Source organism: Myiozetetes cayanensis, unplaced genomic scaffold (genome assembly GCF_022539395.1).
Source record: "Myiozetetes cayanensis isolate MyiCay16 unplaced genomic scaffold, myiCay2020 scf2-11, whole genome shotgun sequence".
NCBI lineage: Eukaryota > Metazoa > Chordata > Aves > Passeriformes > Tyrannidae > Myiozetetes > Myiozetetes cayanensis.
In genome coordinates this window covers 70,586,525-70,613,497 of record NW_026087411.1, presented here as the reverse complement: position 1 = coordinate 70,613,497, position 26,973 = coordinate 70,586,525, and the positions used below count along the sequence as shown (strand labels likewise).

The 26,973-nt window shown below is 39.6% G+C and overlaps 2 protein-coding genes across 4 annotated transcripts in view; one reads left to right on the top strand and one right to left on the bottom strand.

Moving 5' to 3' along the window:
• The window catches only part of RTN4IP1 (reticulon 4 interacting protein 1), a 56,153-nt gene extending 45,768 nt beyond the window's left edge, over positions 1-10,385 (bottom strand). For 2 of the 3 annotated variants that reach the window (XM_050315569.1, XM_050315570.1), the window contains exons 1-6: positions 10,058-10,360; positions 8,258-8,409; positions 7,421-7,489; positions 7,058-7,182; positions 1,682-1,730; positions 17-153 (exon numbers count right to left, since the gene is read on the bottom strand). In XM_050315569.1, the coding sequence (XP_050171526.1) occupies positions 17-153; positions 1,682-1,730; positions 7,058-7,182; positions 7,421-7,489; positions 8,258-8,409; positions 10,058-10,304 (779 nt within the window). In that variant the 5' untranslated portion in view covers positions 10,305-10,360. Of the gene's footprint in view, positions 1-16; positions 154-1,681; positions 1,731-7,057; positions 7,183-7,420; positions 7,490-8,257; positions 8,410-10,057 lie in introns of all 3 variants that reach the window. The other variant, XM_050315568.1, reaches the window with a different exon arrangement.
• A 102-nt stretch (positions 10,386-10,487) lies between these two features.
• Positions 10,488-25,442, top strand: QRSL1 (glutaminyl-tRNA amidotransferase subunit QRSL1). Its single transcript, XM_050316181.1, has 11 exons — positions 10,488-10,607; positions 11,496-11,655; positions 12,786-12,884; positions 14,286-14,382; positions 16,001-16,177; positions 18,394-18,569; positions 18,679-18,791; positions 20,302-20,494; positions 20,878-20,995; positions 24,228-24,433; positions 24,912-25,442. Exons 1-11 carry the CDS (start codon positions 10,584-10,586, stop codon positions 25,121-25,123), a joined length of 1,575 nt encoding a protein of 524 aa, XP_050172138.1. The 5' UTR covers positions 10,488-10,583; the 3' UTR covers positions 25,124-25,442.
• Positions 25,443-26,973: the final 1,531 nt, after the last annotated feature.

Genomic DNA, 26,973 nt, shown 5'->3' with positions numbered 1-26,973 from the left:
CAACACAAACACGTACAAGGGTAATGTTTTAAGCTGCTCTTCCAGATTTCCAGATTTGTAATCAATCACATCATCTGCTCCAAGCTTTTTCACCAGGGTGCTGGCATCATGAGAACAAACAGCTGTCACGTGAGCACCCCAGGCCTTCACTAGCTAAAAACAAGTATGAAAAAAAGGAGAAATCCAAAGATTAAAATTTTGTGAAACATTGAGAACAACTTAAAAAGCCAAAGTCTCATTATATTTATATAACAAATGAGGACCTTTAATAGGGAGTGGGAGACTGTGTTCCAGTATAGGATAATCTGTCACACATCCAGCAGACAAAATAATGACTAGAATTTATCAATATTTAAGATGGTTTTGGGATGGGAGGAGTTGGTATGAAGAAGAAAGGGTGGATTTTTTAATGCCCCTTAAAGATACCAGGTCTCACAACAAATAAGGCTCCAAATGAAATACTCAGTTTGCAATCTGAATCTGCCAGCTAAATGTACACTAAGAGGTACTGTCCAAGTTGCCAATCTACAAAACTGACACCAGATCAACCACTGAATATTTTTAAATATGCCCTTTAAGTGTTTCATATATCTATCTTACTGTAAATAGGTTAAATACAAAAAACAAGAAATAAGTTAAATACAAAAAAGTCATCTCTGATTTACCACAGGGACAACATCAGGTTACCTTATACTCCAAAAGCTAAAGCAAAGTAAAGGATTTCTGGTAGTTATTTCTCTCTTTTGGCATTTCATTTTTTCATTCACACTAATATTTTTTACCCTTATTCCAGATTAATTAATGTACTTTAACCAGGATTAATCAGTTACAAATTGTAACTACTCAGTGGCTGGTCAACCTTTTGTACTGAAGATATTCACCTACTTTATCATGGATGAGGCAAACAGCATACCATAAAAACTTCTCCTGTAAGCCTCTTTAAAATCACTGTGTTTATGGCCTAGTAGCATGGAACACAGCGATGAAATCACCCAACTACTGGTATTTTTTCATATTCTTGAGAGAAAGATGTTTCAGCATGAGACGACAGCGATTAGAATCAAAATACCCAAATTAACCAAGAGCATGAAAAGAGGATGTTCTACAACTAATGGATCAACAAAAGAGCATGTTGACTCTCCAAAGTTTAGAGCTACTGGAATAGACAGACAAAAGGGCAGCAGGGCAAAGACAGTGAGGGAAAGTTAATCTAAGCCACGGCACTTTAGATACACTGCACATAGAAGCCTGGTGGCCTCCCACATCATTTGACCAACTATAAGTTACGGTAGATGATACTCCATAAGTTTTTCTACTCATACACCAAGTTCTGTTTGTAATTATAGAGCAGAGCTGAGTGAAAGGTAATAAGAGCAGGCTAAATATTTCAAGTTACAACAATCAGAGGTTTTCTGCACCCAAATTGTAAAATGCAATGTTAGACACAATTCCTTTCTCCGAAAGTCCCTGCTTCCTACTTCAAACTAATACAATATAACAGATGGAAAGCAATAAATCTGAAAATATTTCACTTTTGGAAATATTAATCAGCTCGATCAGATAGATTAATCAGTAGCTTGATATTTTTCTACTCCTTCTCTCAATTCCCTTCTGTTACTTTTTTTTTTTCTCCATACTTAATTGTTTGAAGATGCATCCTGGCCATGCTGCTTTATATTACCTGTACAGCAAATGTACCAACTCCTCCTGAAGCTCCTAATATTAATACTCTGTAAGAGAAAATTAAAATATATTAAACAGTTTTTTAAATAAACTCTACAGTAACTATGTATTCTAATGCTCCTTATACATCTCTGACATCAAAATACTTTCAGCAAAAGACTGCATTTGTCATTCAATGTTATTCAAGAGTGGTTAACTCTTCAGATAGCCAATAATGTTCCTTAACATTGCTGATCATATGTCCTGTGTCAAAAGCATTATCTCAGCATAGCCAAAGAGACTTCCTCATATGTGCTTTTCACTAAATGCAGGCAGTGGAGCTGTCAGGCAGTAACATTTATTACCCAAAACCCCTGTACCTGTCCTCACTTTCCCAAACATCATTGTTTAGTTTGGGACAAAGTCAGTTAAGAATGTATTCTGTCTCTCAGACTCTGCTGTCCTATCTCCTAAAGAAAAAAAAATCTGATTCACCAACTTTTTACACAAATTGGTCTTATCTAAGAGAAAAAATAGTGTAATATCACATTGTTTAAGGAGACTGTGAACTTCAGAATACATGGAATATAATTTTCCCATACCGCATAATATTTCTCTAAAAGACAAAAATACAATGAAGTACCCTCGCCATGAACAAGCTTGATTTCTATTACATTAAGATAGCTGTCTTTTTCTTTACAAAAAAGGCAGGAGAATTTTTCTTGTTCAGTACATCTCAACAAAAACTGTGAATGCCAGATAACTGGCACACGAGCAAGAAAATGAAAGAATATATTACCAAATTACTAGCAATTGAGAGTTCATTTTAACTGAATATATCAGTCTAAATTTAAGAAGAAATTAATGCTTAAGTGAGAACCTTACTGCTAGCAGCCTGTTCAAAAATTTCATGCAGATATTTTATTAAGTAACTAACCATTAAAAAATGAATTAGTAGAAAACCTTGCAGCTCAAGTTACAAACACTGCTTGGACTCTGGGCCTATTTGCTGATTCTAGAACAAAAGGAAGATTCAAGATGAAGTCCTGGCATAGGATTGGCAATCATGTTTCTCACAACTTCTGTTTGCCAGGAAAATTTCAGAATCTTCAGAAGATGGTCTAAAACATTCCTGTTTTAAATGTCAGTGTGCTGGATGTTGAACGAAATTGCTTTTTACACTACAAAACTGTACTACACAATCTAGAGTCTCAGTTTACAAAAATTCTTTGAAGTAACCTAAGAGACTTGGCTTTGGTCACAGTATCCATTTTAAAATGCTTCCTGTTTTGTAACTGATCAAATTCTGTTCCCTCCCATTTCACTGATTAAAGCTGCAAAATTCAGATTAAGAATATGAAACCATGCCTGAAGCTTTTAAATCTGCCACAGTGTACTCATCCTCAGAACTAGGCTTCTAACGACAGATGCCTGAAGCAACATGCATATTTTTACTTTATTATACTTGAAAAGGCTCAAGGATGCTACACTCAAGATACTGGGTTAAGCCCATCTTTATCCTTAAAAAGGACAGTCACAATTAAATCCTTTCAAAATAACCTTTTCAAGTCTCCCTTACAATTTTACCCCTTGCTTAAAAGGCATTTCTTCCACTACACATTTTGGGGAAAGTTGTCATCTTAAAATGTGTATTTTGCTCAAAGGATTTAGGTAACATTTTCAGTTTGAGGAGCTGCTTGGCTGGGACTTTTTTTTTATTTTCCCCTTCAATAAAAGCCCTCGAGACTCTTTAGGTAGAAATACTTCCCAGATTCAGTTTGTTCCTATGTTACGGGGGCTATTTTCTACCAAACCTCTAATTATTAAAACACATTGTGACTTCAAGAAAGCTCTTCATTTCAGAGGCAAACTATGTCTGCGCAGAAGATCCATGTGCCACACCTCAACAGATCAGCATTTTTACAGCCCTGATGACAGCAAGACACTCTGTTTGGCAAAACACAAACAAGGAAGTGTTTGAAGGTGCAGGACCTGTTAGGACGCTACTGAAGGACAGCAGATGTTGGCAAGTGCCAAAGCAGGAACAGCTTTGTTTGCACTGCCTCAGGAAAATACAGAAAGGAGAAAAAATATCATAGAAACTACCTGTTTTCACTGCAAAGGGGAGCTAGGAGTAAATTAATATAGTATGTGTACAAGGGAACAAACTAACAAATCATTTGATCCTACAGAGATCCACAAGAACCAATTCTCTCAAAAGAACAAAATGAACATTCACACCCCAGGCTTTCCTCCCTTCTGACAGAGACAAAACATTCACCAAGTCCCATATGAGGCTCTAACAGTTCAAATGATCAGGGAGTCAGCAGATCTCTCTAGATAAGCATACCATGAGATTTGAGAGTTTAGCCCTTCTCCCCGGGCCCTGCTTGAAACTATGGTGTGATCAGAAACCAGCATCAGAGAGCCAGGACCTGTTTCAGCTGTGTGTGGCCCCCACCAAAACACAGAGGGTGAGGAGTGGGTGTACAGATCAAGGACTAACATTTTCTCTGGATTATAAACAACTAACAATTTTCAATGACATGGGTACATGCAAAATAAAAATTAATATATTTATTGAACACATAAATTTTATATTGGCATAAAATTAATGCACTCATTGAATAAATATATCAATTTTGTTTAGATATAAAATTAAAATTCATTTAATTATGCCAACAAAATGTCCCCAAGAGATTTATGCCTGGATCAAGAAGTGTTTACCCTATCAGGAATTTTTACAACTTACACTCAATTTGTATTTCTCAACAGATAAAATAACAGAATGACACGCAAACATGGAAAAAAATATTTTCTTGGGGTATTATACCATTCAAATTTTCATAGTAACAGTATAAATCAGGAGTGTATGTTTAATAGCTTACAGCAAGAGAATCCAACATCTCTCCTCAGCATACTAAAAAGTATAAAATGTTGCCTCTGTGTTTATATAAAGACCTTTCCTTAACAGTAATGTAAGCACTTTGAAGAACTTCTCAAACTGTTAGGTTTGTTTTTATCATGTATTTTGTGAATACAGCAAGCAAGACATTTAACAGTTAGTGTTGAAGAAGCTCTCCAGGTATTCACAGCAAACATTGACACAACAGAGTAATTTTGAACATTTAGGATGGTATGAACATTCACTTTGAGCTCATACAAGAATATTGACACTAATTACAGTCAGAGAAAATAAAAGTTATGGAGAGATGACTGGAATTATAGTGAAGCAGGAGGCTTCACAAACAATGTGAGCACACTTCAGGTAACTCGTTTAAAAAAAAAAATCTGTGAAAAGGTGTGCAAATGCAGCAGATATTCCTGGCAGATCAAAGTACAGTCAGATGTTGGACTGTTAGCCCACCCTTCTACCTTAAAAGAGGCGAGGAAAACACACCAGCAGAAAAATACACACCAGAAGAAAAATCTCACTCTTTTTAAGATGTCTTAACACTGCAATAAAGTATCAGTGAAGTAACTTTCATCAAGGAATACAGCTGCTCTGTCAAAATAAGACACACTCTTGTGTGTGCACACACCCTTCTACATAGCTATTTACATACACCTGCAGGAGACAAAAAGACCAACATAAAATCACATATGTAGGTAACTCCTTACCAAATATATTATTTAAAGGGATCAAGAAACACTACATAAAGTCTTGTATTTTTAAATTATTGTCTTGAGAGTTCAGGAATACAATTTTGCACAGCCCCTTCAATGCACTTTATATACAAAATTTTTCAGAAGAAAAAAGTACCATCACATAAGTTATTTGCTGTTGGTTTTACAGTTCAAAATGTCTAGGTAGGAAATATAATATTTTATAAGTACATTAATTTTTTTCTGACAGAGTAATTAAATATTTATTTGGAACATAAAAGTAAATATTAAATGTAAAGACACTTTATAAATGCAGTTTGAATTTTACTTTTAACAATCTGAACACTTACTTGAAGATTGGAAAGACACTTTAAACAAGGTTAGCCTATCAACATATCTTTAGATTAATTCTATTTACATGTAGAAGTTGAGATAAAAAAATCTAGATACTGAAAAATAAAAAGGCAACATTATCTAGAATTTTAGTAGTAGCTGGAAGTAAATTTCAATGACGTCTCTTTGAAACTCCTTTAAATTTTGCAACTTAATTTTCTCAAAATATTCTTTATCTCTAGAACAAACAATTGCTTAGTATTTTGATGATGAAATTTACTGTGACATATGAATGACCACTCACTTGATTATCTTCTAAAGATGTGAGTGAAGAATTTCAGTAGATCTGGTGTCCTTTCCAATGTGTTGCATTACAAAGTATCAGCCAAGATAAGAGGAGGTCAGGCATCTAGACTCCTACTGCCCAATAATTGCTTTATGACCCAAAGTTTTGGTGCAACATAGTAAGTTTAATTATTATTTTTCCAACTCCAGTATTTTTACTTCTGCCCTTATTTCCATTCTGAAGGTCTTGCTATCTATTTACTCAAACATCTAAAGGTCAAAATAACTGCAAAGTTCAATTATCAGAAGAAAAATGATATTTGCTCAAATCTTTCAATGCATTTTTCCTCATCTGCCACTGTCAGATTAACAGGCTGATAAACAAAGCCAATTTTTCTATTTGATTGGCTGCTTGTCTTGCACGTTCTCCCCTTCTTGTCTGCATTCCTGACTCCATCAAAGTTCTGGCCTGCAGGTCAAATAAGACTTGGTCACCTCCTCATTTTCCTCTAAAATGCTGGAAAACCAGTCTGTTCCAAATGGCCCACGCATGCAGGAAGTGAGGGAACTATATCTCTGTGCTTGAGAGGGTTTTTTTTGAGTTGTCAAATAACTGAGAGGATATTACATTTGGCTAACTGTTCCAACAGGACAGGCAAACAGAAAGGCAAAGTCCCTATAAGTTTCTAGAGATAACTTCCTTAAATTCTCTATATAGTAGATATACATTGGATTATCATAGAATGGCCTGGGTTGGAAGGGACCTCAAAGAACACGTAGTTCCAAACCAACCCCCTGCTGCAGACAGGACACCTTTCACTAGACCAGGTTGCCCAGAGCTCCATCCAACCTGGCCTTACATGCTTCCAGGAATGGGGCATCCTCAACTTTTCTGGTTATTTTCTGCCTTTGTACAGTCACTATATAGAGGAAGTGAGCAGAAAGCAACTCGGTACACTCTTCAGTTATGGACCTCACCTGAGCCTCCCTTAAAGAAGCCTCTCTCAGCAGCTGTGTAGATTGAACTAACATCTTCAGGCATCAGTCTTTGTGAATGTCATGGTGTAAAAGTCTTCACTGTTACAGTCTTCACTGCTGGACATGTTTTAGAAGCAGCTCATCAATATAAAAATGAACAACTTTAGTTTTAGCACCAAAATCATTTACTTACCTTTTGCCACTACAATTACTTTTGTTCAGTCCTCCTACTTGGTTAAGTGCAGACCATGCAGTGAGACCAACATATGGTAAGGCAGCAGCTTCTATGTGACTGAGACACTTTGGCTTAAAAGACACCTGAAATAAAACCATATGTAAGTCACACAGCAAATCCACTGTGACATTGAAATATTTCAGCAAGCTTTACTGAATTGCAGATTGTGTATTGCACTTTTTCAACCATCTTCATAACTAACTGGAGTACAAATGAATCCAAGCACTAAGAAATGTACAGTTACTTAAACACTCAAGAAGAGAAATGCCAGTCTTTACAACTTTGGGGTTTTGTCTGTTAGCCACAGTTTTTTAAGTTTACCTCGTTTCCACTAGCTACCACAAACTCTGACAGAGTGCCTTGTTTCCATGGAGGAATTGCTGCCCACACCTAAAACCAAACAGAAAACAACTATCAATTTTTTTAACTTTGCACACGATTGTATGTACACAGAAAAGCTTCCTTCCTTAAAAATATCTTTTTTTTGATTTGCAGAATGTCTTCATTGTTTATCAGAAACCAGTTTTAGCTTAACCATCACAAAATTGATGACTGTGTGATTGTACCCTTGCACTATGTGTAACACACAATTTTCCAGAACCCCCAAACTACTCCCATACCAGGAAAGCCCAGATTAGAGGGGTAGGGGTGGTGCAGATTCAGAATTTGCTATACTAAAACTGCTGAAATGTGAAAGCAACTGGTGAAGGCGAAAGCAAATAGTATCAAGTATTTATGTCGGGGCCCATGAAGTGGTTCTTGAGTTAAGCCAAAGTTCTTATCCTAAATTACTCATGATAAAAACTAAACAACTAATTCCTTCCTGTCAGAATTCTATCTTCAGTCAAAAAGGAAGCAATATTTTGAGTGTGCACTTAAAAATAAATAAATTCCACTCTTGTTACCACTGGAATGGGTCAAAACCTAAAAAACCAGAAGGGTAATTAACTTGCAGAAGCAAGTCTTTGAAAGACCACATTTTTTCAGACAAAAAATGAAGGGAAGAAAGTATTCTAGGAATTTACTGCCAGATGGGCCTCATTAAGAGTGCAACAAAATTAAAAAAATTAAAAGGAAAATGAAAGTTGAACATCTTATAGCATATTTTAACTATACATGTTAGAAAAAAAAAAAAAAAAAAGAGATTGGTAGTATCACCTCATCTCCAGGTTTGAAATAAGACACACTCAGTCCACATTCCATAACAACACCAGAGACATCTCGACCGAGTGTTAGCGGAAATTCAGTCTCATCGGTTTTCAGTTTCAGGGGATCCCGCTTCATATTTAAGGCAGTTGCACCATAACCACCTGCAAAACATGAAATTAACCATGACATACCATGCTGAGTTTTCTTTTATTAACTGGACAGTTCCAATTAGAAAGAATTGTCTGTACAAAATGTGCCTCAATTCTGTTATAACTCAAGCATGCAAAAAATCGGCAATATTTTGTACTTCTACAGATTTTACAAATAAAGAGCAAACCTCATTCTAGCTTATTTATCCAAGAGATGGCTCTCCATTATAAAAATATTTAGCATGGGATAACACTGTCAGAAATTCTAAGTCCACTTAAAATGCTGGAAATGGCCTATTTTCCAACAGCATCATGTAGCCAGAAATCCAAAAGAACTCCAAGCTTTCCACCTGTCTTTCCAAATAAAGTACCATAAAAAGCAACATGAACACCACTTTAAAAAATACTATGGCACATCTCCTAAGATGAGTAACCTGAACTTCTATTCAGTAAGTAACATGTAAATGCTCTGAAGTCTCAGAATTACCCATCTAATAACTGGTCAGCCTAAAAAAAGTGTGCATTCAGGCACATATGCCCATTCAAGTAAGTGGACAGGTCTGCCTAGGTGCCCTATCATGACAAAAAGCATCTTTATACTGAAGAGAAACAAGCACAAAAGCAGGCAGCTTAAAAGAAGGATGAAAACATGATTTCTTTCTAATACTTTTATAACTGACTCAAAATACTACTTGCAGCCCAGCAGTTCAAGTGGGTCATTTAACAGAAATCCTCAGGTGGCAAATGTCCCATAATCAAAGCCCCAACTATAAACAAAGACTTTTTTGGATTCATTTATTAGAGACCCAAAACACAGATTACAGCTCTGTCAGCAGGCTTCCTGCGGATATATTTGCATACTCTACTGAATCTGACTTGATATGTAAGATCACTTCTCAACATGAAATAAATATAAGGTATTCCACTACCACAACTTCCTTCTCCTGTTTTGAACCTTGAAATTGCGGGGAAAAAAATCCGATTAAATGTTTCAAATACAAAGAGCTGGACAGGGAAAGATACAGATTTCCCAGGCGAGATGACAGCAGGTACTCAGATGCCAGTTCAGGGTGCGCACGGCAATAAACAGCAGGGGGACAGTAGTAGGTCGCAGGTGCTGACTTAACACCAACTTTGACCTTCAGACCTCGTTCACCTCAAAGAGATGGGAAAATCCAGCTCCTCTCAGGGAGAACGCTGGTCCCTGGACAGGCAAGTCTCCTGGCCAGGAGAGTAGCACCACCCAGTCGGTGGGGAGAGGGGAGGAGACCGGGAGAGAAAATCCCACCACGCTTATGCTACTGACAGCAGGATAATGGCTCGTGAGGCGCAACCCTGCGCGACATCGCAGCTGGCCACTCGATTAAAAGCTTACCCCGGCAACACACAACGCTCCCGTCAGCGGCTTTTTGTATCGTTCTTCCCTAAGAGCTTATAAAAAACCTTTTCGTACCGTTCTTCCCTGAGAACCTGACAAAAGTTAAGTGTCCAAGAGGCGGCGGTGTCCCACGGGGCGCAGTGCAACACGTGCCTTGAGGTAGCCCCCGGACCCTGTCCGGACGGGTGTGTGCCGGGGCACGACGGTGCCCAGGTACCACGCCGGGCACCGGGGGCCACGGGAGCCGCAGCCCGGCCAAGGCCGCCCGGGCTCGCCACTTACTTCTCATGCTAAGGTCGATGGGGTTCAGGCTGGCAGCGTGAACCCTAATGATGACCTCGTTCGGGAAGTGTATGATGGGGAACACCATCTCCCTGGTGAAGCGCAGCACCTCGTTGCTGCCGTACCGGTCTATGACCCAGCTGGGCATGGCGCTCCGAGACCGCGGAGAGGCGCGGAGCCCACGGGCCCGCGGCCGCCCGCCCGCCCAGCGCAGCGCCCGCCAGCCTGCCGGCCCCCGCGACAGCATGACCGGGGCAGCCGGGATGGGACCGGGACTGGGACGGGCAGGGGGACCGGGACTGGCAGGGGGACCGGGACGGGCAGGGGGACCGGGAGGCTCCTCTCCCGCTCGCCTCCGCGCTCAGCCCCGCCGGCACCGCAGCCAATGGGCGGCCGCCTTCTTGGCAGCCCTGCCAATGGCGCCGCTGCGTGTTGCGGCAACATGGCGGCGTGCGGCCGGCGCGCCGGGGACGGAGTGATGGCGGCTGCCGGGCGGGCGTGAGGAGGCGGCGGGACACGGGCAGTCATGTTGCGCTCCTCTCTCCGCCAGGTGAGGGGGGTCAGGCCGCCCGAGGGAGGGGGGAAGGGAGTTCCGAGGCGCGGGGAGGGGGTGCCGAGGAGTGGGGCAGGCTCGCAAGGTGACCGGGGTCCCCCCGCGCCTCCGCTCTCCGCAGCGGCGGGGATTCAGCCACGGCGGGTCCCTTGGGAGCACTTCCCGTGGGCACCTTCCCTCCGCGGGGATCGCGCTTTATCCTCACAAATTGGGAATATTTAGAGACTGTTTCTCACACCCGTACCGCCCCGGCGCTGCCTCTGTCACCTGTCTGCCTTGAAAGGGGGGGTTGTGCTTTTGTTGGAAATTACGTAACATTCCTAAAATATTAATTAGTGGTAGCAAGTAGCTAGGTTCCTTTTTTTTTTTTTTTTCCCCCCTTTACCCAGTGTTGTCGGTTTGATCCTTAAATCACCGAAGCTTTGAGTTTCTCTGGACTAGCTCTGATACGCTTCAGTAAACAAAGCTTGAGGGAGTTGAAGGTTAGTCATCTGGGATCTTAAATTTATGGTCCTTCAAAGACATGTTGGAGTAACCAGAAGACACAGAGAGGATTAAGAAAGGCATTATAACCTGAAAGTTGGCGACTCTCTGTCTTAAGCGAGAATGATAAGAGAAGTAAAGAATATGGACCAAATTAGCCAGTAAAGGGTAGAATACTAATTAAATTAAGAGAATTATGTATTTTAGAACCAATGAACGTTCATTTCTTTTTTTTGCTAAAGTGTATAAATACAGGTGAATAGTCTTGAAAGGGTCATATGTGGCTGAGATGATCCACTACATCTCTCTGGCCAGAATAAAGAAGTGCATGGCTCACTAACACGTAAGAGGTGGTGTTGGAGGGTTTTCTTTCTTCCTGACTATTTTCGGTGATGCTTTCAGGTGTCAGCGGCGTTGAAGGAAGGACGTGTCTCTCCCACGGAGCTCTGCCAGCAGTGCCTGTCGCTCATCAAAAGCACCAAGTTTCTTAATGCCTATATTACCATAGCAGAAGAAACCGCTTTGAAGCAGGCTGAAGCATCAGAGGAAAGATACAAAAGAGGTGTGTCTGTTTATAACTCCTATCAGCCCTTAAAAGGGGGCCGCAGAGGAGCTCTTTGTGTTAGATGAAGCATCTTTTCTCTGTCTGCGCTGCTTGTTTGGCTATTGGGGAATGAGGGTTGTGGTTGAGGTTTGTTTGAGTGTACACCTGGCACTCAGGAGAGTATTTAGTTCAGAAATGGGAGGCAAAACCTGGACCAAATGAGGCACTGCACGTTAAACAGGCTCTGTGCCTCTCTGACAGCACTGCTACTGGGTGCCTCCTTCTTCCCTCAGCAGTTTATTTTGGATGTATAACCAGCAGCAGGTACCACAAATAGGCAGATGCAGTGGTCCTTCGCAGGCCTGTTGATGGGGCAAACACCTGGCTCGGCCAATCAGGTTTTTAATTAAGAAGGCAAATTAAAATAAAGCAGCTTTGTTAATTGCAGTTATTAACTGGTGGACAGAACAGCTTTCAGTTCTGTTATCTGCAGCATTTAGAGGCTAACCATCCACATTTTGCTTTGCATTTCAAAAAAGACAGGAAAGGTAAATTTTCACGTCATAGGGTACTTTTTCCCTTCCTGGGTGACACTTGGTGCCCTCTAGTAGCTCAATAAAGTTTTGCTTCCTGACATAGGCCTTTTAATTTATTTTTTTTTCTGGATGATTGATAATCAGTCATTGAGGAAAGATCTCCTCTGCTTTAGTAATTTTTTAGGTGATATCTACCGTGTATGTCAGGTAGGCAGAGTTTATGGCTCCCAGCCTAGTGATGGATTTAGCAGCACCTATGGCTGAAATAAGTCCTGCGTGGTCACACTGGAAGAGCTATGCACACCTTTGGGATAGCTAACCTGTATGGAAGCAGCTGCCTGTCTTGTGGGCTTAGGCACATCTGCAGGGCTCTTAAACACATCTGCAGAGCCAGGTCTGGTCTGGGCAGAATGAATGCTCAATGCCGGAGTTGGAATGGAAGATGGTTCTTGGAAACGTAACAGACAACCATCAAGTGTCAAGCGGATGGCATTCTTGCTTCCAAAAACCACCCACAGGGACATGTAAAACAAACTGTAATTGATGAGAAAGCTGTATATATAGTGCACTTTGCTTTAATCCGTGTTGTCTTTGCAATCGTTCCTAATGCAGGTCGGCCCCTGGGTGTTCTAGATGGAATTCCTATCGCAGTAAAAGACAACTTTAATACAGCTGGCATTGAGACAACATGTGCATCAAACATGCTGAGAGGTACAGTAAAGCTTTTAAAGTAAAATCAGATCTCATTTCAGAACTCTTGCTCTTTAGAGGGTTTATGGAGAGGAGTCTTCCAGATATCTAAATATTTTTAAAAAATGAGCTGGACTCATTTGAGGAAATACACAGCAAATTTCAGTGGCCAAGTTCATCTGGTATCACAGATGCATCTTTTTCTTCTTCTAAGCACATTATCTCTTTATTTATTAGTTACATGCTTTTAACAAAACAGTTTTTATTATAACATATATACTAAAAGAGAATTGTTCTAAAATTCACATTTTGCTTCACATTACTTTTAGGTTCGGAGGAGACCAGTCAGTAATGTTCTGCCTAGCAAAATCCAAAGACTGTCCGTTTTTTGTTGTTGATGTTCTGTTGATAATTGTTGGCTCAAGTAGTTTTTTCATATGGCAGTAGGAAGACTAGACATTAACAATCCCGACATACAAACCTGCTGTATAATGCTTTGTTTTAATTTCCTAAACTCATTGTTTGATTAACATGTCATAAACATTTTCAAGGCATTACAGTAGGTTTTTTTATTGTAAAAACAAAAGTAGAAGATATTTCTTATATCTATTTTATTCTGCACAAAGTAAAACTCTATAAAGTTTTGTGGAAGATAACATAAGTAAATCAGCAGAATCCTAATCTGATTATGGGGTTTTTAGTAGCAGAAGAAACAAAGCATGACTTGACTATTTTAAAAAGTGTTATATTACCTAAGATGCTTTTCATTAAAGCACATTATCAGACCTGTTGTGATTGATTGCCGTGAGTATTAGAAGTGATGTCCTTGTTCCTGTTGAAGGTGGGGGTGGAGAAAGCCCTGTCAATATTCACAAAATTAATTGGTTATTACCCGAGATCTCATGTCCCTGTCATGATTCTCGTCCTATGTTATGTGGGGTCTTAGTGGCAAAGGGGGGACATAGGATAGCCAGTTAGTATTTCACCTTGTGGTCAACAATATGCTCCTTTATCTCATGGTAATGGGAGATAATTTAAGGTGGTTTAGCACTTTCCTGTAAAGAGCTGTTTCTCATTTCTTCTCATTTTAGACAGTTCCTGCAAATTCGCTGAATGCAGTAATTTGCTACCCTTGTGGCATCTTGTTCATGTGAAGTCTTACCCCACACTTTAGGGACGTATAATCCAGAATTACTGGATTGTAATTTGTGGAGGAAAAGAAATGATGTTGCAAACTAAACAGTGTTTGGTTTACTTTTGTTAAATTTTGAAAATTATTCATTTTACCTTGAAGCAAAACTCTGCCAGTGTGAACTGACAATTCTTATGCACAGGTAATGACAATTTTGAAATGTTCAGAGTAGCTACTTGTAAAAGTAATTTGTATCTCATAAATCACTCAACTGTTCTGATTGTTTTCAGGTTATATTTCTCCTTACAATGCTACAGTAGTTCAGAAATTACTGGATCAGGGAGCTGTGCTTTTAGGCAAAACAAACCTAGATGAATTTGCAATGGGGTGAGTGATGTTTATTATTTTGAATGTATGATTGTACATAAAAAGGAATACACACCATCTGTTCCAGTGTACCTGTAGTCCTTAACTCCTGTTTCTTTGAGGTAGACAATAATGAATACTTACCTGTGAAGAGTATATAGAGTTGCATGAACTTCTCCCTGAGCATTTATACTGTTGTGTAAATGATACAGACGCTGAGTTTTATGAACATAATGTCAACTGTATCTGTGCTTGAGAGGGAGGAAGTGGTCCAGCCTTTGCAGAAGGCCAAGGACAAGCAGCCTTCTTCCAGATCCAGTAGTTTGTTAGTAGAATTGGATACAACACAGTTAATTGTTGCATTTGTCTCCCTCCTTACTGGTGGTTTTTGCCCATAGCTAATTATTATCATGCCCCCAGTGGCAGCCACTGCCTCTGCCAGTCACCCACTGGAGTAATTTGTATGAATAGTCCCTGATTTGCTGCAAACAGGCTAATTAGAGCAAGGTTTTTAAGTTACCTACACTAATGTTGCTGACTTTTTGTCAGGAGCACATTGAAAAATGCTCTTATAAATTGATTCTCCAGCAAATCAGCGAAGGCAGCCAAGCTGTAGCAGGGAACAGAATCAGGCCTTTAGGGATGGCTGTCTCTGTCACACCAACTGCTGGGTCTGGAAGGGAATGTCTGGGACTTAGTTACCTGTGAGAAACAATTAAATGCTGTGTTGTGGTTTTATTTTTATTTTGCTTAAACTGGAGACAGAGGTTTGATTGGGAATTCATATTGATGGGGTGGAAATACTTTGACTGTATTGTTTTGAATAAAGTAATTTCTGTGTAAAAGAGATATTCCTCTGAGAAAGAGCAGGCAAAAAGCGTGGCAAAAATCTGATTATGGAGTATTGCAACTTGTCTAAGCTTATTTTAAGGCACAGGATTCTCCTAAAAAGGCTTATCCCAACATTGGCTTATTGTTTCTGGTCTGTGTGTTTGCATGGTCTCTTATACTAATACCAGCATAGCTGCACCATGAGTTTGATCAGGGAGCAGATCCAGGTCTAAAGTAATGATGTCTCAATGAGGTTAGTTCTCAACTGCTGACATCTGCCTGCTCTGCCCGATGATTTGGCTAGTAACATGGGCACCTTGGAGTCGGGGAACATGGGGTGGAGGTTGTGAGGAAGGAGGCAAGTACCCTCTGCCCCTGCTTCTGGTGCCAGCTCACACTTAGGTGACCACAAGGTGACTGAAGGCAGTTTCTGAGACATCAGTCTAGCGCTCTGAATCAGCAACCCGTGGCCTCAGCAGAGGGCTACAGAGTGAGTAACAGTTTACAGAGAAGAGTTTGTTCCTGTATTGTGGAGCTTGTTCCCCACCTCTAGCAGCATGGTTTTCCCCACAGCTGTGGTCTTGCATCAAAAGGGAAGGTTAGAAAAGCAGAATGCCTTTGTTTTGAAGCAGATGTGCACCTTTACTTTTCCATAGCTTAGATCAGTTTTATATCTTTGTGATTATGTTCTTCTGTGTTGGACTTGAATTTGCTGGAATGAAGTATGAGGAATTGGATGAAAAAAAATAAAATTGGTGAATACTCTGTCATCTGTCATTTCTGTCTGTATTTGTCCTTTCTGTCTTAGGTCTGGGAGTACGGATGGAGTATTTGGACCAGTCAGAAATCCCTGGAGTTATTCAAGACAATACAAGGAAAAATCTGTCCCAAAATCCCATTCTGAGGACAAAGAGTCTAACTGGGTAATAACAGGAGGGAGCTCAGGAGGCAGCGCTGCTGCTGTGTCATCTTTCACGTGTTTTGCGTAAGAGGCTTTTAGAATTGTTTTTCAATAAATGTCTCAAAATATGTTAGAAGGTCTTAATTTTGTAATTTTCTCATAAGCTAGTATGAAATGGGAGGGTTATTGGCACTGGTGTGCGAGATTTTATTTCAGCATCCCTAGGTTATTCGTGGCGTGTCACAAAGCCAGAATTAATCCATACAGGCGAATTTAGGCTTATTCACTTCAAGCATATTCAGTGTACTGACATGACCACTTTGCACTGTATGGACTATAATAGCAGAAAAAGAAGTGACAGTTTTGTTCCCACATAATCTCTTAAAAGTCTTACAGGGTTTGTGACACATTCTCTTCCTTAGTGAGTGTGTTACACAAATGAGTGCTGAAAATGTAATTCAGCAAATTAGAAGATCCCTTAATTTTTAACGGTATCATAATCATTCCTCCCCTCCTTTGTTTTAATAGCATAGTTACATAATACTACATGAGCCTTGGGATCTAAAGCTTTCAAATCTCTGATTTAACAAAAGGGTACACAGTACTTACCACACAGATACTTAAAAACTCATCTGTTTTAGTATTTGAGGGTTTTTTGGCAAGTGTGTATTTGGGGTGGTTTGGTGGGTTTTTTTCCTAAAGAAAGCTGGAGTTTTTTTAATGGTAATTATTAACTGTATGGAATAGCAACACGCTATTTAGCAAATCAGTTGTCTATACTATCTTCCCCATCTGACCCTTTAAAGAAAACTGATCCTTAAAATTTTACATCTTGCATTTTATGAAATTTTTTAGACCTACATGTTTGAGCATGTTTTATAGAATATTATTTCAGTTGTACTCTTATTTGGAAGGTGTTTCACAGTGCTCTTTAATTAGTTTGTCCTTGTTTACCCATAGACTACATTACTATCATATATTCTATTTGCTAATTCTTCTTTTGCTAATGTTGATTACTTTTTTTAGCTTTTTAAATTATTTTTTCTTACTATACATCTCTTCAACTCATTGCCCTTTGCTAGGGTACAGTCTACTCAACATTTTAATACTGTTGAAACTGAACTTGGTGCAGCCATTCCCAAGAACTGCTGGTCCTTGTCATGATCCTGATAGGGTCTGGCATCTTTCCTTATGCTGCTGGCCGTACTGAACTCCCGTTTTGCGCCGCTCAGCACATTGTCAGATCAGGGAGATTTTTTGTCCAGCTACTTTATAGCTTATAACCTATGATATATCTACTTGTCTTTCAAACATCGGGAACACTGCCAGTCTTTGTCTTTTCAATTTGAGATTTGGATTTACAAAAATGCTACAAAATTGAGGATGTTTTATATCAACACATAAGCTTTGAAAAAAAGTTTCACTTCAGGAAAGTCAATGGAATTGGTTCAGCCATTTCAGAAACAGATGCCTATGGGAAAAGCCATATACTCATTCCAGTAAAAATTATACCCACTTGTTTAGTTTAATTTGGTTTTGGCAAAGATTTGAATCAAAGGTGCTCTATTTTTTTAATAGTACTTGAGTTAAATTTACTAAAAACAAGAGAAGAGTGTGTTTCATTTTAATATGAGTTTCCAATTCCATTACAATTTTTGAAATAAAAATTTCAATTTAGAAAGAACAAAGTTTCACCTGTGAACAAAAAAGGAAGTCAAATTCAAAAAATAGTAAAAGAATATTGTGTCCTTATTGTGCCTAAGCTATTGTAAACTGGGAGTTCTGATGCTCTGCTTTGTAGGTTTGGAAACAGGAAAAACATCCTAGACTTTCCAAAGTATGCCTTGTTGTTAGGGGTAAGAAGTGTCACTATTTATTTGTATACTGGAAGATGCTGATTCATAGTGCATTGGCTACTGAGTAACTGACGTCAGTGTTGAAAATTGTGCCTGGATCACAAGAGATGTATCTTTTGGAGTCCACAGTATTGGAACAGATCAACAGAGAAGGCAGGAGAAGGGATTTGGGACCATCTTCAGATGGTCTGGATTCTACCTATTTGCCTGTATTTGTGAAGAGACTTGGGCTCTCCTGATGGCTAATTCAGAGACCCTAATAAAAATCAAAGAACAGATAAACAATAAAATAGGGAGAAGACTGAGATTTAGGCTGTGTGATGATGACTTCTAATCTGGAAGAATTCACAGAGTTTTAAATCTCTGCATCTTAGAGCCGCACATTCTTATTATTTGGAAATGTTCTGAATTATTTTACTAATGATGATCCTTTTAAAACCACAGAGCCTTAGGGTCAGACACAGGAGGATCTACCCGAAACCCTGCTGCTCACTGTGGTGTAGTAGGTTTAAAGCCAACATATGGACTGATCTCTCGCCATGGTCTCATTCCTCTAGTGAACTCCATGGATGTGCCAGGAATCCTAACCAGATGTGTGGATGACGCAGCAGTTGTGTTAGGTATTACTTTGTCATGTGTCTTTGTTTACAACATTGGCTCAAAACAAACTGAATTCTGGGTAACTAATGCGCAGTTTTCCATTTCTTCATGTGTTGTGTCATATTTCAGGTTCACTTGCTGGACACGATCCGAAAGACTCTACCACAGTTCAGGACAGCTTTAAGCCATTTGAACTACCCAATCTGACTGATGTCAGCAAGCTCTCGATAGGAATTCCAAAGGTAACATTTAAATCCTGTCAACAGTTGTGGACAGGAACAACAAATAGGACACTTAAAAAAATAAAAAATTGTGTCTTGCCCACCACTTCCCAGTCTCTCATAATTTAAAACTGTGAAGACAATACAAGCAGCTCCTGGAAAAAAGCAGTATTTGCTCTGTTGCCTCTTTGGGCAGTTTGGAGTAAGCGTATGTTAATGTGTTGTCTAAAACATTTTGTCATCATTGTGGGAAGCACTGTCGGGAACTTCAGGAGAAGTGGGGAACTTCACAGTTCTTGTTTCTCTCTGTTGCTCTTTCATTAGTAACCTCTGTAACCTCGAACAAGTTGCTCTTGGTGTCTTCTCACACAGTGACGTTGGTACTGGTTTGTGCAGTGCTTTGAGATACTTGTCTAAATGGCACTGTGTTAATACAAAGCAGAATTTTAAAGGCAATTGAGTGGCACAAGGAGCTATGACTTGCAGAGCTCTAGTAAGGATGGAAAGAGCTGTAATCTGGCATCAGTTGTATGCAACTGAATGATGTTTGTAACTATAAGGGTACTTGCAATTTAGGAACAGCATCTGGGACTCCAGCCTGTTTTTAATTTATGAAAGGCTTTGCCTTCAAAGCGACAATGTGAATAACATCTACCAGTTTGATTCTCAGCCACTGAACCTGTGCTAGAACAGGTCATACCAAAAGATTTAATTTGGTAAGCAGAGATGTCCACTGACCAATTATTCAGGATCTGTGAAGTGCAAAAAATTATATGCCTAGAAAATTAATTAGCTGCATACTGTTTAGATGTTGATAAATCTAAAATAGTGCTATTGGTTAATTATTTATAACCTTTGGATAGGTTTTATGCTGCTACAGATTATCCTAAACAGATGCATGCATACGTGAAACATGAACTGTAGCTACTCAGAAATCAGACAGTATTATGCCTCTTTTTGTGGGTTAGAACTGAAGCAAAAGTAGAAAATTTTAATAGAATATCTTTAATTTAGCTCTTTAACAGCAATCGTAGCTTATTTCGGTCTTCTCTCAGCTCCTCGATTGTAGTTACTCTTTGGTGGGGCTTGCTTGCTTTGTTTCACTGAGGCGTGCCAGTTGCCACTGCTACAATGTGGCCATAATTTCTTTTTATCTTTCCTTCTCACAGCAGCCCTAGTTCTGCTCATGACTGCAGAGCAGTTCAGTACAGTCTCAGTGAACAGATAAATAAGGGGATAACTTGGTAATTTCTCCTTCAGGAGAAACTGCTGAAATTCCACGATTGCGATAATGTAGGTTGATCCTACCAAGATGGACATAATACTCTTAAGAAGACTCAATCCTGTTAATTTAATACTGCTGGATAGTATAATATTTAGTAGATGCAAAAAGCTTTTAATAAGTACTTTAAGTCATATAGTGGTAACATAATGGTTTCAGTGTATTTTTAGCAAGGATTATCTTCATTTTGGTCTCTACTAGAAGTAAACCAGCATGTAAAATCACTCCCCTTCTTGTTTTTCCTCTAAGGAATATCATGCACCAGGGCTGTCTGATGAAATTCTGTCTGTCTGGTCAAAGGCTGCTGACCTCTTTCGGAATGCAGGTGCTAAAGTGGTTGAAGTGAGTCTACCACACACTTGTTACTCGATTGTCTGCTATCACGTGCTGTGCACAGCAGAAGTGGCATCAAATATGGCCAGGTTTGATGGACTGGAATATGGTAAGGCCTTTGAAAAAACTTTTTTCTCAGATAGTAGAAACATTGCTGGATGCCATGAAAAATTGTTAGCTTTTATAGATGTACTTCTATGCCTGGTGTTATTTCTCCACAATGGAATATAGCAAAAAACCTGGTCCAGACAAAAATATGTAAGTGCATATTTTAATATGTGTCACTACTACTAGACACATGAGCGGGCTCAAAATCTGCTTTAGTGTTTCTATAATAAAGCAGAAATATGTTTTGTTGCTCTTCCAGAATAGTAGCATGTCAGACTGCAGCAAACAGTGGCCTGTTGTATCACTATGTATAACGTTACCTAAAGTTGTTAAATCTTAAGGACTACAAGGAGTATTAATATACAAAATGCTTTTTCTTTTCAGGACACCGTTCTGACATGGACGAGTCCACAGAAAGTATGTATGCTGCAACGCGACGAGAAGGTTTTAATGATGTTGTAAGAGGAAGAATTCTGTCGGGAAACTATTTCTTGTTGAAACAGTAAGCAGAACCTCTTGAAATTGAAATTTGCCGAGTTAGAAAATTTTTAAGCAAATGGTTCATCGTGACATGGAAAAAAACTTATTCTTAACTAGTGACTCCTTGTATTTTTATTATTGCTTTAGCTATACAATATGTAGTGAACTGTTAATAATAAATGAAAATGTTTTCCCTGAATCTTAACAGTGAGCCTCCTAAATTAAATAAGTAAAGCAATTTAGTGATAAATTTTTTCCCTACCAGAGTATTATTGGCTTTCATTAGTTAAATTAAGCAAAAATCTCCACCCTGTGGTATGACATTGAAATCATACTGAAGCCATTACTGTTGTAGTGTTAAAAGTTCTGTAGTTGTTGATCTCATTAAAAGTGCACAGAAAAACTGCTAGTACATTCTAGCAAGGTCTTCTAGAGAAAGCCAAAGATATGTCAATTAAATTAACTGTAGCTCTTTGCCTCAGCGTGTACGGAAAGAGAGGCGCTGGCAGAGGTACTGAACTGATGTCTTTACAGAAGACGGGGTTTTATCCAGATCACAAATAGAAGCTGGTCCATGGATCAGTTTTACATTTTTAGCTTTCAGTCCTTATCCAACAGGCCTAATTTGTGTTAGTAAAAGTGCTGGTTTTCTCTGTCTGAATTTGTTCAGATACTAACAAAAATATTAGTCTTGTAATCAGTTTCTGTAGTGCACTTGCTTTGAAAGAGCTCTCTCAGCATGAGTATTCATCAGATGTGACTTCTTAATTGCTCTCAGAGACAGGAATGTTGTCAGTCAATCTGTAACAACCAGCTTTCATGGAATGACGATATTCCTGCCAAGTGTGCTGCTTCTGCTTATAACTGCCCAGATCAGCTTTCCTAAGGCTCCTTTAAAATTCACATAGTTAACTCTTCGGTGAAGGAATTGCAATTGGCTCCCATCAAGATTGAACAGGAGAACTGTGTTCCTGTTCACAGTAAATTGCTTTTGAAGAGCACAGGGTCCAGAAAGCATCCTTAGAATATGTAGTAAGGAAAACCCATCTATGTCTCCTGCAAATGTTGCCTTTTACAACTTATATTTATCTTGCTTTTGAAATCTTTAAAAGTAACTAGGTGATTGTTCAGGAAGTTCTGTTTAACATCTTCAGAGATGATATGGACAAGGGGATCGAGTCCTCCCTCAGCAAATTTGCAGATGACACCAAGTTGGGTGGGAGTGTTGATCTGCTGGAGGGTAGGGAAGCTTTGCAGAGTGATCTGGACAAACTGGATCAGTGGACCAAGTCTGTAAGAGGTTCAACAAGGCCAAGTGCTGGGTCCTGCCCTTGGCTCCCAACAACCCCCTGCAGTGTTACAGGCTGAGGGAAGACTGGCTGGAAAAGCTGCTTGGTGGAAAAGGACCTGGCAGTGCTGGTCAACAGCAGCTGAACATGAGCCAGTAGTGTGCTCAGGTGGCCAAGAAAACCAATGGCATCCTGGCCTGTGTCAGGAGTAGTGTGACCAGCAGGACAAGGGCAGTGATTTTTCCCTTGTACTTGGCACTGGTGAGGCCACATGTCAAATCCTGTGTTCTGTTCTGGGCCCCTCACTACAAGAATGATGTTGAGGTGCTGGAGTGAGTCCAGAGGAGGGCAATGGAGCTGGTGAAGGATCTGGAGCACAAGTCTTAAAAGAGGTAGGGGAGGGAGCTGAGGTTGTTGAGCCTGAAGAAAAGAAGGGACCTTATCACTCTCTCTACAACTACCTGAAAGGAGGTTGTAGCAAGGTGGGGGCCAGTCTCTTCTCCCAGGTAACAAGTTAAAGGACAAGAGGAAACAAACTTGTATTGCACCAGAGGAGATCTAGATTGAATAGTAGGAAAAAATTCTTCCCTGAAAGAGTTGTCAAGCACTGGAACAGGCTGCCCAGGGAAGTGGTGGAGTCACCACCCCTGGAGATATTTAAAAGATGTGTGGATGTGGCACTGAAGGACTTTCTGAAGTTAACAGCTAGGCTGATTTCAGAAATTATTGTAGAAAAAGATCTAATTCCCATGATATAACTACTTGAATCTGCTTTCTATTATTGATTATAACCATTTTCATTGCATTTTTTCAGAATCTTAAATCTTTAGATTAGTCTAACGTGGTTTTGGGGCAGTTTCAGTTCTTTTATCTATAAACACTGTCATGTAGCAGTTGTTAATACATCCTTACCTTTCCCCCCACTCCTTTCCCCCCACTCCTTTCCCCCCACTCCTTTCCCCCCACTCCTTTCCCCCCACTCCTTTCCCCCCACTCCTTTCCCCACTCCTTTCCCCCACTCCTTTCCCCACTCCTTTCCCCCACTCCTTTCCCCCACTCCTTTCCCCCACTCCTTTCCCCACTCCTTCCCCACTCCTTTCCCCCACTCCTTTCCCCCACTCCTTTCCCCACTCCTTTCCCCACTCTTTCCCCACTCCTTTCCCCCATTCTTTCCCCCCATCTTCCCCACCTTTCACTCTTTCCCCACTTCTTCCCCTTTCCTCCTTCCCTCCTCTTTCCCATTTTTCTTTCCTCCTTTCTTTCCTCTTTTTCCTATTTTCTTTTTTTCTTGGTTTCCTTCTTCCTCCTCCTTTTTTCTCTTTTTTTAACTTTCCCAAGTAGTTGTGGGTTTAGATGGCAGTTACTTTTGAAATTGAACTTTCCTGAATTTAAGGATTCCACATTTACCAGTTCTGTATATGAAGTTAGAAGAAACAATAGACATAAAGCTGACTAATGTGTTTCTGTTTTAGAGCTGTGTAAAGATGGAAATCCATAGACCACGTTTATGTGAGGGGGGAAAGCAAAGGGTTAGGGAAAAATAAGGTCTTTATAGTATTCTATAGAGAATTATACTACAAACACATGCATAGTTTTAAGTCCAGTTCCAGCTCAGGATATTCTGATTCCATGAAATTCAATACACAGTTTAGTTTCCAAATGGTCATAAAAGTATTATTTTGATTTTGTAAGGGTTGTTTTGATTTGTAAGAGTTTTGTTTTCCCTTCGCTTTTCTTTAGCTGAATGCCCTCATCTCTTCCTTCTCTGACAACTTTGCTGCTATGAGAGCATAAACACTATGTTGATGACTAAGCATCCAGTATATCAAAAACTTAAGTACCAGTGTGGGTCACAATTTTATCCAAAGGGAACACTGGGCTTGTCTTTTCTACGGTACCTAAGAAATTGAGTTCTGTATTTTTGGAATTAAAGTGTCATGTGCTCACGTCCATATTTCTTTCCAGGAACTATGAGAAGTACTTTGTCAAGGCACAGAAAGTCAGACGTCTCATTGCCAATGACTTTGTGAAGGTTTTCCGGAGCGGTGTTGATGTTTTACTCACTCCTACCACTCTGAGTGATGCAGCACCATATAAGGAATTCATCAAAGAAGACAACAGGACCCGCAGTGCACAGAATGACATCCTAACGCAGGCTGCAAACATGGCTGGTGAGTAGAGCCAGGAATTCAACTATGTTTTCCCCTGCCTAGTAATTTTTAATGTGTAGTCCCTTTAGCTATTTAACCTCCTCTTTAGAATCAAGGTATTTCACTCCCATGTTGTAATTCCCAGTGATAACCAAATATAACGATGGGTTATTAAATGCTTGAAAATGTAAGACTAGATTTTAAAGTGGGGCACTTTGGAGCTGAGTGTGCGCTGCAGGTAAGATGAAGCCGTTCAAGTTCTGGAGACAGAAATCTCTTTTTAAGGAGAACTGATTATCTTTTCAAAGGATGCTGGATCCTTAAATCAGTCTAATTAATTTCTTGTGATCACCTAGCAGTAGTTCATTGACTCAAATTATTTTAGCTAGTAGTTCTTCTCTACATAATTTGTCTTCTGGTTCTCTTAGAATTGCTACAAAAATTATTCCAACTACTGTTTAATAATAAGTCTTTGTATGTGTATCTTTTTTTTCTTCAGGACTGCCAGCCATAAATGTTCCTACAGCTCTTTCAGAGAGAGGCTTGCCAGTTGGGCTTCAGTTCATTGGACGTTCATTCCAGGAGCAGCAGCTTCTCACTGTAGCCAAATGGTTTGAAAAACAAGTACAATTTCCAGTGATCCAGCTAGAAGAAGTGAAGAGGCATGACCATGATGTCTTTCAGCACGAGAAATCCGCTTCTTTTTCATAACACAGGACTTGCTAGTCAGCTAAAGCAAGAAAGCTGTGGGGATGGTCTAAAGATGTATTCCTGCAGTTAATTATCCTTTGCAGAAATAGTAATCTGTTTTAAGAAGACCTTATGCAATAATGCAGGATGGAATCACGACAGCTTGCTACTCTGTAATTAAGGCAAAGTGAATCATTAAGTAAACAGGTTTATGTTATTAAAAACCATTTCCAACTGATACAAAAAACACAAAGTTGAAATTGTGTATCTTATGCCTGTGGAACTGATTCTTTTTTCCGTCCTCAGAATGTGTGCAAGGCCCATTAAAGAACTAACCTGAGCTTTTGTGCGAAAATTTCAGGGATGCCAAAGGGCTTGGTTTCCTTCTGGAGTGTAGACTTTTGTAGTGGCAACAACCAGACAAGCTCTGTTGGGACAAGGGTATTAAGGATCTGTTCACCAAGAGTTAAATACAAAAGGAAACAAGGGAATAACAAAGAATCATAACATCATTTAGGTTGGAAAAGACTTTTAAGATCATTGAGTCCAACCTAGCACTGCAAAGTCCACAACTCAGCCATGTCCCTGCCACATCTACACATCTTATATGTGATGCTTATTAAGGTCACTATGAGAAAACTAAATCAGGCTTGCATTTAGATCCCTATTCTATCAAAATTTCAAGATATGGAAATATTAGTTAATTTAAAAACGTAAATATATTCTCTACTTCTAGCTAACTCCTGCAGGTGGTGAAAATAACCTCCAGGTTTACAAATCATGCAGATTACTCTGGTTACATCCATGTAAAAATAATGAATTCCAGATTCTTATGGGAAGGATGCCTAGTGGTCTTGAGTAGTTGTTTTCTTCTTTCTTCATCACTGTTCTTTATAATCAGCACTTGAAATGAGTACTTACTAAGAAAGAGATCGTCTCACTCAGTGTAACTCTCCATAAGAATAATACCACCTCTTCCTTCATGGGCAGTCATTCAACACAGTAGTAATTTGAGCTGAATTTCCAAACCATCGTGTTGTAGACTGGAAGACTTTACTAAACAGCTAATAACCTGTTTTGAATGTTGCAGTTTCCGTTTCTTGAAAGTTAGAAAAATATGAAGGATGAACCTTGTGGATTTGTTTTTGCATCAGATTCAGTTGTAGTCTACAGCATGCACAGGTGTAAACAGTGTAGGGTGGGGAAAATGACTTAGATGTGGTCCCATACGGAAACATATGGAACCCTCCTGAATTATGTCTTGTCATAGGCTCTATTGCCACCCATATAAAAAAAATAACAACCTTTTTTCTAAAAATTACACAACTGGTGAATTTTCCATACCCCAAGGTGAGCTATATCAGTACCTTTCCAACATGATTAAAATGGTACACAATTAAAAATCCTACATGACAAAAATTCTAAAAGTGAAATTAAATTCTTCAACACTAAAAATCAAGATACAGCCTGCTTTCTGCCTGATTCTATCTGAATTTTTTCCACAGAACTGTATTTTGCATTTTTGGGGACCATATGTCTATGCTCTTTCTTCCCTCCACTTTCTAAGGCTGGAATTTCACCAAACCAGAGGTAAGAACTTAGGAACCAGCATAGTCAAGCAGCTTCAGGATGTAAGCAAGAGTTTCTTATGTTGTGCAAAAGAATAGCTATGAGACTTCTGCTGTTTTCATATTAGAAAAACTGTTCAAAGTAGTTGGCTCTGAGCCCCTCAGCAGTTCCTGAAGGAGCTCAACACCCCAGCTTACCTGTAAGTGTAAGTGGTTGTGAGGGGTGTATCAGAGCAGAGCTTTGTGCAGCTGCTCCCAGTGCCCAGCCGTGTCTCCAGAGTTATGAACAGAAAAGGTTCTATG